This window comes from Nyctibius grandis, chromosome 5, assembly GCF_013368605.1.
Source record: "Nyctibius grandis isolate bNycGra1 chromosome 5, bNycGra1.pri, whole genome shotgun sequence".
Taxonomy (NCBI): domain Eukaryota; kingdom Metazoa; phylum Chordata; class Aves; order Nyctibiiformes; family Nyctibiidae; genus Nyctibius; species Nyctibius grandis.
This window is the reverse complement of record NC_090662.1, coordinates 46974492-46994194: the sequence shown is the minus strand read 5'-3', so window position 1 is coordinate 46994194 and position 19703 is coordinate 46974492. Positions and strand designations below refer to the sequence as shown.

General features: G+C 40.3%; 1 protein-coding gene across 1 annotated transcript in view; it reads right to left on the bottom strand.

Moving 5' to 3' along the window:
* Positions 1-277: 277 nt before the first annotated feature.
* Positions 278-19703, bottom strand: part of SYT1 (synaptotagmin 1) — a 289650-nt gene continuing 270224 nt past the window's right edge. Inside the window, exons 9-10 of the mRNA XM_068401570.1 lie at positions 5118-5251; positions 278-484 (exon numbers count right to left, since the gene is read on the bottom strand). Of these exons, the coding sequence (XP_068257671.1) occupies positions 278-484; positions 5118-5251 (341 nt within the window). The remainder of the gene's footprint in view (positions 485-5117; positions 5252-19703) is intronic.

Sequence of the window (19703 nt, the reverse complement as noted above, 5' to 3'; positions counted from 1 at the left end):
TGTCATGCTCTATCTACACATCATATTGCTTAAAAGAAGAGTAGATCTGGGGGGGCAGTGGTGAAATGAAGCGCCTTTAGAGGGCTCTCTACATTTAAATTTGTGCAAATTAAAATGGGAATTTAAAAGTACAACTGATCTGTCAGGAACACATGGCTGGAAATGAAAGGACCCATATTACTGAGGTATTTACAGATACTGGCTAAAGAGCACTATGTGGGCAAATGCAGAAAGGCTGCTTCTTCTTTCTCTTCTTCATAATTTAATTTAATTTAATTTACTTCTTGACTGCCAGCATGGCATCTACCTCCTCCTCGGGCTGTAAGGTGTGCCACTGTGCAATGGGCCGCCGGGGGTTGGCCAACATGTCTGACCAGTGCCGCAGCTCCGCTCCGGTGCTGTTGTAGCCCACAAAGACTTTCCCAATGGCATCGTTCTTGCCAATCTTGTCATAGTCCAAAACAGTCACAACAATTTGCACTTTCTACAACGAGATAGAGAAAACCCAGTGAGCGTGACAGGAAGGGCAAGGTGGGCAGGGATAAATCTTGGGACAGATAATGACAATGGAGACTCCATGAAGGGGGTGTGTGACAGCCAGAGCAGGTTCCCCCAGCGAGAAGCAAATTCAAACTTTTCTCTTTGCTTCTTGTGAGCCTTCCAAATGAAATTAAGTTCACAACCTCCCTGTTAACTTGAAATTTGCCCCTGTTCTGTGAAGAGCTTCATATGGGAATCAGGGTTGATTTTTTTTTTCCTTTAACAGATTAACAAGCTATGAATTATTTTTTGTTGTTATTGAAGAATCAGACTGCTAGAAGTCTGTAGTGCTAAATGTGAGATCTTAAGGTAAGCTAAGTCAGCAGTAGTGCAATTTAACATCATTATTGTTTAAGCAAGTAAGTAAAAATTAGGTAAAATTCAGAAACGGCTCCACCCCAAGTTAACATTTGTAATGTCGTACTCTTATTCTGTTAATTGCTTTTCTGCTTCTAAAAATCTCTTACCCACCCATCCAGCATGCTAATCAGTTATTTTCAGATAAATTCAGAGGATAGCCCTTACAGTTGCTATATACGTATATGCCTGTGGGCTCGTGTGTGTGTGTGCACACACCTAAGTATGTATATAGGGTGTATATTATATACATTTCTATAGGAGTCAAGAAAACTGGCTGCATGCTCAGGAGAGCTGGAAAGAAGTATAAACCCACTGTCCTGGGGCTCTGACACACCGGCACTGCCTGCGACTGGGCTCGTGTTGGAGTGCCACTTCTGCTGTAGGAACGGTGACCTCTGGCAAACAGGGTTACACCATTCCCACAAAATCTGCGCGAGCCCATCTGTCACAGCTCATAGACAGTTTTCCATTCACTTAAGACTGGGGCACGCTGGGAGGTGATGCTCAAGCCAGGCATTTGCGTGTGCGTGCACATGGCTGCATTTCTCTCCATCAGGTAATTGTTATTTGTCACAAAAGCACAAACAGCTATTCCTTTGGTGGAGTGGTGTTCTTCTCCAACAGCACCCAAGATGTTCACAGCCTTGGGCTGATTTTACTAAACTGTAAATGCTTCTCCTCAGGGAGCTTTATTTTTAAAGATGAACATACAGTTCTTTTCCTGATTCCTTTCTATCCCATGGTAAATACACACAGCTCCTTGTTCCAGTGTGAGTTTCCTGAATTGGAGGAAGAACTGCCCCGAGACACATTTCTTCCAGAAAAAATCTTTTATTCTCAAGCATCAGGTTTTTAAATTTAAAGCTTTAAATACATGTACAATCTGGATTTCTTACTAGAATGATTAATTTCAGTGCTTGTAACAGGATTATCTTTTAAAAGTAAATGGCTCTTTTAAGCATATCTGCAAGACCAGGCTCATGAGGTGTATATATTTATAGAGTCTATTCCCTTACAAGATTGCACAATTCACTGAGCCAGAGAAAGAGACGATTCCAACAGGCACTAAAGTATTTATATAGTTGCTGATGACAAAAGTGTACATCAAACTCAAGACTCTCTCTCCCCAGAGCACGCATGATAAAAGGCAATATCCTGAAGCAAGTACTTCTAGATGCCAAAATGTTGTTTAAGTGTTGCTGTTTGCAATATACTCACTTTTAATGTTGGTGGTACCTCCCCAAATAAACATTTATGTTTTAGATGCATGGTACAATCACAGATATAAAAAGTAAGCATGAGACTACTATTTTATGGTACCAAAAAAAGTTGCCTGCTGTACCTAAAAGCTTGGGGGCTAGTTACTATTGGATTTTTTTTTTTTTTTGGTGTTAATCATAAGTACAATGAGCATTGTAAACAAAAGACCCTTTTCCTTGCTCTACAAAGATGTAAGAACAGCTAGCTCAGATGATTAACTCTGAGATGATTTTCACCTCATGGTCTCTGGCTTAAACCTACAGAGAAATGTGAGCATCTCTTTGCCTTTTTACCATATATTAAAGGAACAGCTGCACTGCAAAACCCAACAGGTGCTAGTAGAAAGCACCACCTCTGCTAATAAACACTTGGATTAGCAGTTTCCTTGGCATGATTAAGCATTCTTTGGACTGAAAGGGCCTGAAGACATTGCTACCTATGGAAGCGGTCTTTCTTGAAAGGGGCAAAACACATTCTTGATCTGCCTGTAGCAACAGGGTTTGACTTCCCAGTGGTGTTCTCCCACTACCTTTCAAGACATCAGTTTCTTCCCCTTAAGAGTCAGAGTCCATATTCGCTATTGAATTGTTGAAAATGTTATGTTTAGCCCATTTTAAATGGCATAGATGTATTCCTATTAGGCACCTTTCCCTCCATGATCTCCCTTGTCTAAATAACATTTAAAATGTGTTTTTCTAATGATGAAATCACTTCAGTAACCATAATGAGATCACTTCTAAATATAGTATTTTACAACTAATTCCAAAATATATTGGCGCATGACCAAAGTCCATAATTACAGCTTTTAAACCAAGGCTATATACTGAAGTAAAGAGCTATAAAGTCATTTTAATAAAACTTCTCAAAAAAGCACAAAATATGAAACTGCTAAACTGCAACACTTTTTAAAGTATTAAAGTATTTAAATATCTACCTTACAAAACTGATTTAGGATTAGAAGGCAAAATGGCCAAGTACCTACAGAATGCACCTAACCATGCCAAAGCTCAGATCTGATAACTTGGAGGTGCCCATTCCAGTTCCCCAGTCCTGTCCCTATTTGGAAATCAAGACATTTGTTGCCTAAATTGCCAGAGAGGCTCAATTTGATTGACTTTTTTTTTGCCTCTGGGTCTCTGATGCTTGTTCTGAGATTTTTCACAAGCACACAGACCAGCTTTCATTAAAATCAACAGGAATTAGGCCCCACTGGATTCCCCATTTTTTTCATTCCTAGAGTCTATAGACAACTGTACATGCTGTGGGGCATGAAGAAACTCTAAAAGGGCTAGTTATGCATCCAAGTCACTATTCCTACTGTCTCACCTTGTCTAGTTTCATCTTTGTTGGTGCCAAGTCAATACAAACCAAGCACACAACTTTAGTTGTAATGTAGACCTTGGCTCCTAGACTTCTCTCCAGTACAGTTGCTATCAAAATCCAAGATAGAGAGTCTCAAAACCCGTACCATGCTCTCAGCTAATAAACAGGCTGCTCCCAATTTGGCCCAGGCCATTTAAGCCCATTTACACTTTTAAACTGCAAGTAGCATGTCACCTAACTCATACTAGACCTCTCTTACAAGCCACAAAAGGATGTATTTCCAGACTATTTTAATTATGGTCATTGAAACTGGCAGGCCCCTGAAAGTACACTTTCCACACTCAGCTCTACCCAGAAAAGCTATTGTCTTGCTTAACACCTCCATGGTCACGGGGCTACTCAGGCGGGTGAGAAGCCAGCGTGCAGTTCTTCTCTCTTCTGAGGATATTTAAACCAATACATCTTCCCTGCCAGTGACTGCTCTAACAAGTGAGCAAAATAATGAAATAGGCTTCAAAAAAGTGGAGGCGGCCTGTACCAACTGATCTTTATGTGGTTTACATTACCTAGGTCAGACGAGTCTTTCCCTTTCAAGCAAACCACCCAACTAACAGGTGATCTTATGCTCTGTGGCCAACCATATAGTTATTATTTATGCAGAAATGAGTGTTGCACTCCCAACACAAGCCAGAGGCACAAGTGGTAAGAGTACTTGCTTAAGACATTGAAGACACAGGTTCAAATTCACTTAGAGAGGGGAATGAATTGGATATGGATTTCCCACATGCCTCCTGAGATGGTTAGGAAGACCTTCTCTCTTGTGAGAAAAGGTTAGTTAACATTAGAAGACATTAAATCTCTCGTGTGTGAGAGATTATTTGCCTCCCAGTAGCCCAACAGTAGGTAACTGAGTCTCTGAAAAAAATGACATGTTGCCTTGACCTGGTATTTTCCACTGCTAGTGTAGGTGACTTCCAGCTCACTGTGCTGACTTCTGAGGCCCCTAATTCTAGGTACTGAACTCTCCAGGAGTAGCACCTGGACAACCGCTGGAGCTCCCCTGAGGTGCCAAGAAAACAGGCACGGCAGTACTGATCCCTGAGATTCTCAAATGTCTTTTTCCAAGGAGCATAGGAATCACCAAAAAAGTTTTCATGGTGTGGTGACTAACTGAAAAAAAACTGATTATGTGTTTTACTTAAGAGGGATGATTCAGTACTTTCAACAAACAAAGACCGATAAATGCACAGGGAACACAAATGTGACTGATGATGCCAATCTGTTATTTCAAATAATTTGGGGAAAATTGCTATGTATGCCTTTTCTTTTATCACTGCACTTTTTTGCTGGCACATTCCTTTGCTATCTCCCTGTGGATTTTTTTTTTCAGAATCCATTTCTGTTAACAGAAAATGTCAGTTATCCATTTCTCACTGATGAATCAAGGCTTCCTAAGTACTGTACATTTTATCATTTCCCTCTTGAAGCAGTCACACTCATCTAATGTAGCACAGGGCTGGCACCTAGGTGCTAATGAAGGCACGCACACGTGATAATTAACAAGATTCCTGTTAAATATTTATAAGGGCTGAGAAATGGAATGCAGAGGGAAGAAAAACACTGTTTGACATTACCTGAATTTGCTCGAATGGTACTTCAAAGCTGAAAGACTCGTTGTAGTAGGGATTCAGAGTGTTCTTTTTAATTGTAGTCTTTTTCTTCTTCAGCCTCTTACCGTTCTGCATCAGATGGATCTTCACATAGGGATCTAAGCAATCAAGAGAAGAAGCAGAGCTAAGGGTAGTACAGTGTGTTACCTACCGATTTTAATCCTGCAAATTTAAGACTCGATTAAAAAAAACTTTCAGCAACAGTTTGTACTTAAAGTCTTAATTTCCACTACAGAAAAACTCCTGTACAATTGCAAAGTGTTCCTGATGGAAAAAGGTACAAAACATTTATTGCATTATCTCCTTAACACTGCAAGGGAGGGGTAAATTCCCACCTAACTTTGTCCGTAGCTCATTAACCATCCTGGAAACATTTTTACTTCATTTATTTACTGCCAACATTTCTTGGCAATGGGGCTGTGGGGTGGTTTTCCCAAGAGCTGTGAGCACTGCCGAATGCATGCATGGCAGGCACAGGGCTCTGGTGGTTGGCTGCTCTGCAACCACCCGGCAACTCTTCACATCGCTCCTTGGGCGGGGGCTGCACCGCAGTTTTCCCGTCCTCTGACCTCCCTGGAGGGATGCGACTGGCACTGCACAGATTACATGGCAAGAAGGGACTTTGCCCCTTAAATACCAGTCCTCTACTGTAGAGCTATGTGCAGCTAGAGTAAGGTGCAAGCCATGGTATCAGTATAAATTACAAATTGTTTTTGCTACTCTTTATTCAGTTGCCATTGTTACTTTGTACAACTTCCAGTGGCTAAGTAACAGAACTGATTTAGTACCTAATCAGGTACTCCTTGTGCAAGCAAAACTCTCATGGACGTTACTGCTGTGAAGTGGCATCTCAGTGGTTATACTTTCAATGGAAATTTTGCCTGCTTAAAAGAATAGCGCTATCAATCTTTAATCTGTTACAAGAGTCATGTTCCCATTTAGAGAATGAAAAAGCAGCTCCTCCATGGTGGTGTTAATTAGCAATACCTTCACTGAGCTCAGTTATTTTTCTGTTTAGGCCTACCATGAAGCACCATTTGAAGCATCTCAAGCTCATCCTTTTCAACCACCTGTATGGTACTGTCACCAAAATTTGGGTAGGTACCTCCACTGGCTTTGGGCAGCTGAACTGTGATACAGGTCAAGGCAAGCCTTCCCTCTAGCGAGTTCGTAGGAGCTATACAAAGTGCCAGCCACAAGTCATCTGTGGCATGAATTAAGAGAGCCTGAATGCAAGCTATCAAAGGAAAGGGCTTCTCCTTTCCCTCCCGAGAAAAGGATGGGACTGCAGAAGAAGAATGACAAATGAACACTGAAATTAAACATTATCACTATGAGCAAACCATGCTTTATGACTCTGCAATGAAATTCATGCTTGGAGTGTCTAAGAAGAGTAATTGCATCCTGCTACAGTCAAAATATGCCTTACTGTGGAAGACCTAGGAGTTTGCAACAGTTAAGTTACTGGAGTGACAATCACAGTCTACAGTACCTTTGAGGGGAGCATAATTTTGGCAGTGGTCTCTTCAAGCCAGCAGACAAGGGTATAATAAGATCCAATGGCTGTGAGAAGGAACTAGACTAATTCTAACTTAAAAATAGGCATGTTATTTAGTAGGAAGACTACTGAAACAGCTGGAGTAGCTCCTCAGTGTTTGTCGTGAACTCTCTGTTACAGAAGGTTAAGATTCCTTCTCCCTCAAAAGACTCAAGTTAAAATAGAAATTAAATCTGAGTGGTTCATACTCAAGGCTGGACAGGGGATTGCAAGGGTTCCTTTTGGCTGCACAATGTATGAATTAAGGAGTATCATGTGAAGAGCAGAAATGCTAGCAAAAAGCCAAGAGTTTGATTTCTTTTTGAATACTGAGTTCAACATCACTGCATACAGGTTTTTGAAGGTGGAAAACAGGTAAAACTGGACTCCTTCAACATTAGGTGATATTTGAGAAAAGCTCATCTACCTTAATACTTCTTCTGAGGCTCCATGCTGAATGCACAATTGTTTTGACATGCAAAATGATGTTTTAGGTATAGCTAATATGTAGCAAGAAAGTTCAGTAGTCAAAGAGCCAGTGGTAGAGTGTTAAGATACGGAATTAAGATAAGATGCTGTTAAAATATAATTTGAGTAACTAGAGTGACCTGGGAGGCTGAACAGTGCAGTAATACTTTATTAATATTGAGGGGATTAGAACTGAAGAATTCTATTAAAATAAATGCAATTGATATAAGTCATCCCTACTGACCTGTGCTCGTGCACAGACAATATACACAGATTTGATGATTATTCATTTGCCCATAAGGAACTGTATAATAATGATTTGCATAGCGATGCAGATATATTCATATTTTGAGAAATATTCCATATTTTGGAGAAAAATATTTTTAACGTAGAATTCAAGTGAATGTGAATGCTCGGGGTCTACGTGTACATTCACTTTAAGTGGTTTGTTTCTATTGACTTTCTAGATTTTCTATCTTCATGTTGGTGTTAGAGCAAAATCTGACCCTGGATAACTCATGCCCATGGGACAAGGCCCAGAAGCTAGGTTTCTGTGGCTTCTTTTTCATGTCCTGATCAGCTTCTTATGCTTGTCTGTCTGGGGATTTGAGTTAGGCTCAGTCAAATGCCAGGTTTTAGTTGGAAAGATCCCAGTGGTACCAGATTGCCATGGTAGTGCAGAACTGTCAGTGGCAGAGGTCCCAAATGGAGTACAAAAGAGGACATATCATATGATACAATATTCTATTTTTTTTTCATCCATGGGTAAAATTGTCATGCCAAACCAAATACAAATTGAGTATCACCTAACTGAAATCATGTTCCTTCTTTTCTCATTTCAGAGGAAAGTATTCAATAAGTTTACTCATCACAAAACTACTGCAAAAGAGAACTGGCTGTCCAGCTCAAGTAAGTGGAGGAGACATTACAGATTTTAACTGAGTTTCTCCTCATTAGATTGTACACCCACTTCCTATTTCTTCAAGTATCTTGTTACCTAGTTCTCCTCTCTCTTCATTCTCCTGTCTCTCATATATGACCCCCTCCACCACTGCATTATCTTCAGCTACACTCTCCCATATCCCATGACATTATCCCTAACTCCCGCAACTCTTCAGTAATCTATTTGCTTGTGATCTACACAGACAACCTGATACCTAAGCACAGACTTTCTTGCGACTTCATGAATAAATCTCTGAAAAAGACAGATTCTGTTCCACCAAATAACAGAAGCTGAACTGCTTGGAGTCAATTATAAGAAGAAGGGAAGATAATCAAAAGAAAGCAGAACCTCTGGGAAGTGCCAGTCTCCAGTGATTTTTCCGAGATAAGGTTTAGTGCTAATGGAAACATCTCTTCTCTTTACTTCCAATATAAACTCAGTGCTGGCACCATTACTCATGCTGAGTAATACTTTAATATGTAAATAGTCTAACTGAATAAGTGAGACTAGTAAGGATGACAGAACTGATATTACAGCCCAGCAATGATAAATCGTCTGTTAAGTGCATTGCCTGGGCATAAAGGGCAAAATTCTTTTGACCAAGTACAAATGTCTAAATCTGATGCCAATGAAAATAAATAAGCACTTCTCTTTATGTAGTCTGGATAGTTATGTCAGAGTAAATATCTGTCTTTGGTCAAAATAAATTGCACTCTAAAATATTTATTTCTCTCCACCGATGCAAGACAGCCTATTTGCCTTCATGTAAACAGTTACACTGAAGAAATTTCAAGTCAGAAGAGGTGAACATCACTCTGTTTTTTCCTCCAGTTTTATTCCTTTCAAGTAAACAGGGATTTAGATCCACATTACATCCACAGGAATCTGTGAATGGACCTTGCCCATCTATCTGGATGTTGCATCCAAAGCACTATGGATGTCCCTCTGCCAGAGGGGACAGAATGGCTGTGTGCCCCTTGCTTAATAATTCAAGTTAAGCAATGTGTGGGATTAAATAAAACTCTGCTATTTGTTCCCTCATTAATGGTCTAGCCAGGAATGCTAAAAAGATGTAAAATTCATACCTAATTGTGCATTGTAGATTTTACAACAACATCTCAAGGGAGGCCAGCTGAACAGCCTTAAAAGCACTGGGGGACTAGCTGACACATTTTGTTTTCCTGAAGTTTGCAGTAAGGTGCCAATACGTTATTTAAAGGATAACTGAAATGGTACGTAATAGCAGGTAAAGACTTCTGGAGTCATTTGGACTGTGAGGCATACATATACAATTAGTACCCTCTCAAAATAATGACTAGTTCATCATGATTGTGTTGTAGACAAGATGCACTTCATTGTTAGAGGTTTTAAAAAAGCAAATTTACAGCTGAAAGAAAATACTACAACTCAAAAGAAGAAAACCATGGCTAATGACAATATCTGAGGAAAAAGTGGAACTTGAGAACGACTGTTTGTCAGTGGATTTTAAAATGAAAAATTTGTTATAGAGATCAGTAGTTAATGAAAAATCATTTTCCACCTAGGTAGGAGAGAATTCAGCACACAAATTTCAAGCTGTATGGATCTTCAGCAGAAAAGTGTCAACGCAGTACTCAGCTTGGGATGGTTTTACTACAATGGTTTATTCTGAATGCAAACATAAGGATAGTGCCAATCTTTGACAAATATTTGTAAGGCTTCTGTAATCTAATAAAAAAATGAAAAGCAAGTGCCTAGAAAGTTGACAAATTTGAAAAATGATTCAGGGATAACGCTGGACTTGCTTCGGTGTGCAATTACAGTCCCAAGCCTGCATGGAGGAGCCTAATGGTTTAAAGAAAAAAAATCCCACACAGCTCTGTGCAGTGAGATTGGAGAAAAACCTCTACAAGCCTCGAGTAACCCGAACATGATTAATAGGAAAAAAATTGAGCCAGAACCAACTAGTCATATACACAGTTGAATAAAGTTTCATATGACAAAACATTGTAATAAGAAGATGTTCTCAACTCAAATGTAGGAATCGAGAAGAAATATGGTGCCAGAATTGCCTCCAGCTGTATTTTTGTCTTTGAAATGTTAAGGATAACTGGGTGCTAATTAGTACATGCTTTTCCCCATCAGAAGAAAATTTATGCCAAACCCATGCCAAAACACACATCACTGACATTTAGAGCAAAGGTGTCAGCAGACAGTAGAGTTTCCGTTCCAGGAAGCAGAACGAATTCCTGAAGAGCTCGGCAATGCATCTGGTAACTGAAGAAAATCAGGTTTGGAAATGCAGCCTCATAAATGGCTCTGAAAACATGGTGAGGACAGAGGTGACTCGCAGGGTGGATCGTTAGTTCCATGCTAAAGAGCCATAATCACTCATCCTGCAACAGTGCAGCGGAGTGAAAAGCCAAGGAAAGGGCAAGCCAGAGCCTTAGACCGGAGCCAAGGCAGTGCTAGAATCAATACTGCACGCTTAACCTATTCCTGTTCCATGCAAACACCCTTCAGACAAAGCTTTTTTTGGCTTTCAGAAGTGGCAGTGGGAAGAACCGCAATTTTATACAGCAAACAACTTTATTTTCTAGGAGACCATGCCAGGGATGAAGGCTGACAGCATCAGCAATACCTGCACGCTTGCTTCTGCTGTGGAAAACAGCAGGGCTCTGGGAGCAGAGCAAAACGGACGAACTTTCCTGGGAGTTCCCACAGATTTGCTGATTTTTCCCAAGGATCATGGGACATGCTCCCTCTATGGGCATATAAACCCTTCTCTCCTGAGAGAGGGATGATTCACATGACGCCTGTGGCATCCGGGCCATGGATAATTTGCCCTGACTTTTTTTTTTCTTCTGTTTATTCATGTATGGATGAGAGGGGATAATTAAAGTCTCTGAAATAATGAGTTTAGAGTGATATTGTGCCTGGATTGTCTAAAGCAGTATTTTTCAGATGAATGGAAAGCTTCGAACGGGAAGGAAAGCCAGAGGGGGAAAACATGTTATCTGGGCAAGAAACAATATAAGGTACAATTACTAAGGAGGAGTATAAGTGCTATGGTACATTCTAGATTGCATAAAAGTTATAGTTTATATTCATTGACACAAGCTGTTGGGCCTTCTACTTTCCTCCTCAAATGAGCAAATTAAAGTTGGAACATTATTTTTAAGGAGCAGCTGATGTCTCAAGGGAAATATTGAAAAACATTCTCATTCAAAACAATTCTCTTGCCATAAAATATAGAATTTGTGGGTTTTTTCTTATCACATTCCTTGAAACAGGAATGCTGATTTTTTTTTTTTTTATTTGCTACATAATGTCCAGTCCTCAGCTAATGTTCATATTTAGCTACCTGGGACCTCATCATAGTTTCTATAACCCCACCAGGCTATAGATTACTTGATGTTACGGGCCAAATCTTTAGCTGTAGCCTGTACTTAATCAATACACAAGGGAAAGGTGGGTAGCAAAAGTATTTGCTGCAGATTCCTGCATAGCGTCTATGCCAGTTCTGACCCCAGCAAAACACTTTTAAAAATCACTTTAATAAGCAGGCTGAGGATTGAGCTGTGCACCTGGGAGATTCTCCCACCACCACCACCCAGTAGTATACTGGTCATGAATGGAGTTGAGAAACTGCATGCAGCCCAGATGGGCTGCCAGAGTGGCCCAGATAACTGCAAACAGTTTACTTAAAAAGACTTGTATTACACTTGCTGACGTCCATCCATGCTCCATGGGTGGACTGCTGCAGACTCAGCGCACACACACACACAGAGTACGCTGCCCATCAGGCCCTTTCTTGCTCATATTGTATGTCATAGTGTAACAAGTTAGATGACTTTAGATTACGTATTTCCATCAGCATCTTTAAAAGAAGACGCTGTAAGACTGGATAATTTATAAATGAAAACATTTGTAACTTCACGTTCAATAACATTAGACAGATTCTCATAGGAATGATGGAGTCCAATAATCCATTTATAGTAGGGAAGAAGGGATTGGTATTTACAAGAACTAATAATAGCCTGCCTATGACAAAAAAGGTTAAATGGAGTGTGTAGCAAAGCAGTCTCAAAATAACAACTCTTCACTGTTGTGCAGTTAGATGAACATCAAGTTGCTACTGAAATGCTGAATTCAGAGAACCAGGGAGCCTTGGGAAGAAGGAGGTGCTGTAAAACCACAGCAAGCCAACGATTCCCTCACGTGAGAATCCCAAACTGAGGTTGCTGAACATGTAGAGCTAACAGTGGGAACAGAAATGTTCACAGTGGCCTATGGGCTATTCAGCCAGCACTCGAGTCTGCAATTCCACCCACAGCGTTTCCAACTAACTGGAACATAACAGCAAGTTTTTACAGCGCCAGATGGGAAAAGAGTAGCAGAAAATGAAAAAAAAAGAAGTCAGCCGGCCAAAACTCTTATTTAAAACCAAGCACAAATTAGTGCTTATGAGCTTATGATTAAGTTTACTGCCAGAGCAAGGGCAGCTGATCTGTCTCTCTTGCATCCAAGCAGTTCATTTCAGCATAGTTACACACAGGCAAACAAACAGTTTTACAAAGCCACAGCGAACGTGGGTTTGAACCAACAGGAAAATGCACCTTGAGTTTTGGCTGTGGGTAAATACAGAATACTCTTGTGGAAAAGCCAAAGCAACTCAACAAGCACTTCGTAAATGTGATTACATGGAACTACGAGCACCAAAGCAGCAAACCTTGCTCCCCTGTATTTGCATCAAAAGAAGGAGGAACTGACTGCTCATGAAGCTTGAATGTAGTTAGGAAGGGGAAAGACAGCCTGCATTTTAAAACTTTAATATTGTGGAGAAGGCACCTGCAATCTTCAATAACAGAAAAAAAATTTAAAAAGCATATTGTAATATGTCATGTTGGTATACAAATAGAAATAATAAAATAGCAACTAAGATGAGGGAGTCATTAACATCAAATGGTGGAAAGGTATTAATTGAGGCTGCTGATACAGGCAGACTCCCCAGTACAGGAATTCAGATAGAAACCAAAGCAAACTGGCAATACTTCAGGCAGCCAAATTCCCAGCAGACTGCTGAGTTTGAATTTATGGAATGCCTTTTGATGATATAGAGAAAAAAAAATAATTAAAGTTATATTTATTTAATTCATGGTACTGACAATACCAGAAGATAATACACAGAGACTTAGAAAGATTCAAAATACTCTCCTCAAGTGAACTGGGGAGGAGGGAAGGGGGAATACACATTGATTGAGGAATAATGACAAGCAGAAGAGTGGACAGAGAAGCAGATAATATAGAAAAACCCCAAACAACCCAAGGTTAAAAGAGCAGGACCATGGGGGATGTTTTAGCAAAAAACCACTAGGAGCTGGGTACATAATGATGTATTGCACTGGACTGTTAGTGAGTACCTTGAAGTCCTCCGGATCTGAGCTGGCTGTCTAATAAGGCCACACAGAGAGGGGTATCAACATCTGGGGAGGGGGGCAGAACTGCCCTACCTCATTCTGAGGCACCTGCTGCTGAGTGGAGGTCACAATTCAAAAATCAGGCTGAAAAAGCAAGCACATGAGGAGCATCAAGGGGCAAAGGCTGGGGTTTGGAAGGGCCAGACACCTGGGTGGAGAGCTGCCTCAGCATGCCTGGAAAAAGTGTGATGGAGAGGAATTACACTTCACCTTTTCAAGCTTCCACTGCTCTCCTACAGCTGTGCCAGCTTAGGGTTTTTTGGGTTTATCCATTTTGTTTTACAAAATAAAGCAATTAAACACTGTCTTTTTCTCTCCACCCCTCTTTTGCTGACAGCCAAAAGGTTAAACTGCTAATTGCTGATTTAGGAAATGTTCTTCAGACCCCTCCATTGGCTGAAGGGATCTGAACTTACATTTCCCACCTCTTGAGAGAGTGAGACGAGATACGAGAAACAGGTTCTTAGTCTGCTCTGCTGAGAAGAACATGTATTTTTTGTGCTCCTTTCAAGTGCTCAGCAGACCGAAGGCTGGTGCCAGGTTTCCTTTCTTTCAGTGCCCTCACCCACCTTGCCTGTGTGATCATCATCTTTGGGTCTCTGCTCCTGTGGATATTTACTGCATATAGCTATTTGCCTGTGCCCTGGATGATGGTGGAAAGGCATCTACTTTAGGAATCCCAGTAGGTGATGCTGCTGGGTGGTTGTGTGACTAACAAGATTTTACGGGCCCTGACTGAAAAGAAACTCAGGGGGATTTAAAAATTTTGGTTAATCAAGAATTTCTATTTACATGGCGATGTTTCTCTGTGCTTCCAGGCCTAAACAGCTGGGATGACTGTCCCGAGGAAAACCACTGTGCCACATAGAGACAAGGGCAAGGACAGACACTCAAAAATAACTGGAAGAAAGCAAAAAAAGAAAAGGGATTTATTTCATGTAGTGAAAAGCTGTGCTCATAGAAAGACCTGACTGAAAGGAAGTAATGCCAGTCAGAAAGAAGTATAGATAATACCTATTAAAAAAGAATATTTTGCCATGGTCAAGCACTGAGACGCCTTTACTTAGGACAAACGTTATGGAGACTGCTCTGCGGTAGGGAGAAACCTTCCATGTCCATTTTCTTTCTCCAAAAACAGTTGGCACATTTTTTTTCCCTTCATAAACTGCTGACTGATAACAGGCATATTCCTCTTTTGGTTACTCCTTTCCCCGCGCCCCCAAAACCCACCCATCACAAAACCCCAAAAATGCAAACCTGGCAGCTGTGAGGCAAAACAAGTCCTAACCTCAGACTGCACTGAGGACAGACAGGAGTTCCAGTATTACTGGGTAATAAAGAAAACCACATTGGAATGAGTGACAGTGTTCATTCAAAGGAATTACTCAATTCTGAAACACAGAGAAACTCTATTGAAAAAAAAAACTGGTCGAACTAGTGTATTAGCAATTTACTGTAGCAAGAATATCCATTTTGTGCTACAGACTCTTCATGTCAACATTGCCACAGTAAGGTTTTATGGCTTGACTGCACATCAGCGTGGTACTACTGTGTTGTGACTGTCTTTACATGGAAAAAAGCTAATATACCCTGCTTAAGGGTAATCTGCATCCTCTCCCACAGAGGGTTAGAAGCAACGCACTCAAAAAAAGACAAAGGCAGTGATAAAGGCTGCCTCACATCAAAAACACTGAACTATCATATGGTTTACATGTGAGAGGTTTTTTCAAATGCAGCAAACCCCGTTATCACCGTGTATTCCATACCCTCGCAGTCCAAAATAATGTCAGGTGAGTTGGAAGGAGAAGCAGAGGGTAGCAAAAACAGAAAAGCAAAGCAGCAGGACGTTTTATCTACATAAGATAGAAAGGGTAGGAAACACCCCATTACCTTAGCTCATATAAATGAGTCACCAGAAAAATGCAAACCAATATACTGCAAAGTAATTCTGATGTTTTTAATAAAAATCTATTGCTTCTACTTTGCAAACTGCTTTTCTCATTCAGGTAAGCTTTCAGTCTTAGACAACGTGAAAGAGACATGTTTTTGATTCAGATGATTAAACTAGAAATAGCACTGAGAGCTAATACTGTAGGAATGCTGCAGTACGGAAGGAATAAAAAAAATAGTCTTACAACATCAGTGACTACCAGTAAAGCAGCCTGATCCGAACTCTCCACAGCTGAGAAACCAACCTTAGTTATGCTTTATCAAGGTTGATATTTATTTCAAGAGCACATCAAGACTTTCAAACTACATTTCATTCATCAGTGGCTGCATATAAAGGGAGTCCATCAGCATCCGGTTTTCAGTCTCAATTTGAAATAATACTCCTAGTACTCTTTCCACCTGTGATGTTTGTATTTATATAACTATCAGTTCTCATTCTGTTTTCATTGTTTTTCTGTTGGATTTGAGCTTCAAGGAAAAAATGTAAATGGGAGGGAGCTTCATGATTGCAGTCTTGCTTTTAGCCTACAAAACATGCATGATATGATCTAGGTAATCCTGCTCCGGCAGGGGGATTGGACTAGATGATCTTTTGAGGTCCCTTCCAATCCCTAACATTCTGTGATTCTGATTCAGAATGATTTAGGGAAAATACTTGACAGCTCTCGTTCTCCCCCTCTCTCATGCTTCCCAACACATGCAGTGTCTGTTCAGCAGGATTTTGGAAAGTATTTTGAGTACCCATATAGGCTATTTGTGGCACCTCATTTTATTGTGATCCAGAGAAGCAAAGTCTTTACTGCCTCAACACATACACCACCAACTGCATACACGAAACCTAAAGCAATCCATGATACAGTTGTTTATTTGTGCCTGTTTAGACACAGAGGCCCCATGAAACCTTTCCCTACTCTCTGCTCAGAGCAATGGCTAAGGACAAGCCCAGCTGATGTGCTTCCTAGTGGTGAGGAGAAGACTCCTGGAATACTGCAAGGCAAGAACTGCATCTGCTCAGGGAGTGGAAAGGGCAATTCTGGATGGTGTTTCCCAATATTGCTGGGAAGACTGGCTTTGTTTAGGATTAAATTTAACCACAGTAAGGAAAAGAAGATAAAAAGCAGATTTTCTTGGGATGGGCAACATCTTCATCTCAATCTTGGCAAGAGAAGTTACAATGTAGGCTAAATTTATCAGCAGTTTCAACTGAGTTCAGCTAAGTTATATCTGGTTTTCAAAAATGACAGCTGAGTGAAAACCTATTTTGCAGTATCACAAAAAAATAGTTTTGAAAAGCCTGAAGGTCAGATTTTTAACTCGGGTACTTGCAGAGGAAGGGCTGGGAGGCTGCATGCCTGCTCGCATTCTTGTCCATTCCATATAATGAGAAGCAGTGACCTGAAACTTAAGGCAAATTTTTACTTAGGCAAGAGCAGCATCTAGATTATGCTCACTGAAGAGTTATGGAAGTGCTGAAGTCTGTGGTAGAACAAACAATTTACCTTGTTTGTTTACCCCAGACATGCTACAAAAAAAGAACAAGACCAGGAGGTATTTAAGGGCTAACATTCAAGGTAGACTAAAGAACAAGTGTTCAAAGTCAACAGCATCTGCAGTAAGAACGCTCTGCTGCTGAGAACATTAGTCCTGCTATAAGACAAGCGCACAGATAACTTGACAAACGGCGTCATTAGGTGAAAGACAGAAGTATTTCTGATAACATGACCAATAGCTCACAGCCCAGTGTACCCAAATTCTTCTTAAAATTGTCCCAGCCATTTAATGGCACAAATGGATATCTGACTGACATGTTCACCACTTACTGTACACCACTTTAGCTTAAAAGGCAGTCAAACGTGACACAACCTATCAGAAATCCAAAGGTACATGATAGTTTTCAGCTTGGATACATGCTACAAATTTATACAGCAGATATCCAATTTGGTACAAAAGTGGTGGAGCAATCTGATCTTGTGCTTCACTGACAAACCAGATTGAATCTGGGCAGCTCAGGATATTTCTGTGTGCTACTCCATTGAAACAAGATCTTGGTATAGTCTAGTCAAGGGATCATGGTCTGTAATAACATCAATTAACCCAGGAATTCAAAAAGCACATATGAATTTCAGAAACCCTTTGGCTCTTCAGAATTGAAAGTAGGAATGTTTGAAAAGACAAGCCTGAGTGTTTGTGGTTATTAGATGAGGAGGAGGAAGAAGAGGATGACAGAGGAGTGAAATTGATAAGTATTTTTATTTGGATCAATAGATTGAAACCATAGTAAAGGAAAGGTGGATAACACCGCTTCCAAGTCAAGGCAGTACTTGTTGTGTGTAATAGAGAATATAAATAATTTCAGTGAAAACTAAGCTCGAAAAGCAATACTCTTTTCAAGCAATGTTCACCAAATTTAGAAGAGATTTTCAAATGTATTAAGTATTTGGAGTTGTAGATAGGTCCATTTTCAAAGGCACTTAACTCCTGTTAAAAATCCCTGGTAAGAACGTGAAGCAATCAATTCCACTGGAGTCCCAGGCTTCAGCTTTCCTCTGGAAACTCCTATTGAATGTTTTTTTTGCATTAGTCAGTATCTAGGTGATAACAGACCTCTTTCTTTTTTTGCCTGTGAACAATGGAAGTCACGACAGTCACTCAACAGCAGTAAGAAATAATTTAAATTCTTTTTGTTTAATGTACATGCCAGTAATGGCAATCAGCAAGCAATAATATTAAATTTGTGGATTTCAGAAAGACAAAAAATTCTCCCGTCAGAAATGAAGATCACAAATGTTAAAAAGAATTACCTAAGGAGAACTGAGGTTTTAATTTTAAAAAAGCCAGATTTAGCAAACAATAAACTTGCCTTTCTGATACCCTCAGGAGAGAGAGAGACAGGAGGGGAGGAAGCGGGAGCACCTCCGGTGAGCTTGCCATTAGCACAAAGGAAAACAATTGCAGGGCTTACGGAGGATTTCGCTTTAGCAAATGCTTATCACGAAGTCATGTCACTGCACACTATTGTTCTGCATCTGGAATGAAATTAATTTCCAACTCCATATTAACCTTTTAGAGACTCTGCTTGGTGGAGGAATTTAATCCTTTGGATTTTGGTATGTCACCAGCAAAGGCCATGTCTAGATTTGGTGAGTTTGACAGCCTATTACCTGAAGAACACTTTATTAAAAGGAAAAAAAAACACCAGAAAATCTGTTTCTTTCCATAATGGACAGCAGACATTTCAGAGCACTGAAAAGCTGAGTGTGTTGAATCAAATAGGTAACAAAAACAAAACAAAAGGGGAAATCCTAGGTTTTTTTCAATTCTCATGACATATTATTCCTCTGTGCTGTAACTAATCCACTGACATGGTGACAGCATGCTTTCAAGCCATACACTAGTACAGCAAAAACTTTTATTGTGATGGAGTAGGTATTTTCCAAACTTATTGAAAAATATGTTTTCTGATGTGATCAAGAAAGACCATTCAGCTGGGTAATGGGAAACAATCCGTAGCCTTACCATAAGACAAAAGCAGTGATTTAGAGAGTAGTGAAAGCAGGAATTTCAGTGCATGTGGGGAAGCCCATTTTCTGGTCTTTATTAGTCTTAGTGCAACAACTGTCTTTGTTGGTCTCTGCGGGACTCTTTCCCCGCTGCATTCCGGGAGCTGAAAAGAGCCCTCTGGAAGTCAGGCAAAATTTGCTGTCGCTGCCATATTAGGGAATCAAACCGAGTAGCAAAAGCCCCTGGCTGAGCGGAGATAAATCAACAGGGAATGCGTTTGCCTTCCAGCCAAATGAGTAAAGCAAAGGGATTGAGGAAACAAAATAAATAATAATTGAAAAACAAATCCTAAGCAGTAGGGCTGAGTGCTGCGTTATCTTTTTTTACTTTTATCGTGTTTCCTACCAAAGTGTAGCTCAAAAGTAGATTTGCAGATATGAGCAAACCCTTTCCTAACATTTCTTTTTTGCTGCAGAATGAAATAATCCCAAGATACATATCAATGATCAGCTTCAAATGTTTTCAATACATTCTTTTTGGCTGCAAAGGCATTATTATACTGCAGTGGAGCCAGTGTAAATTGCTCTCACTCTATTGACATAAATTCCAGTTTACAGCCAATCTGGCCCTTCCACCAAGATTTTCCTTAATCATAGATGCAGTCACTCTTTCCCTGGTGATCAGCCTTGCAG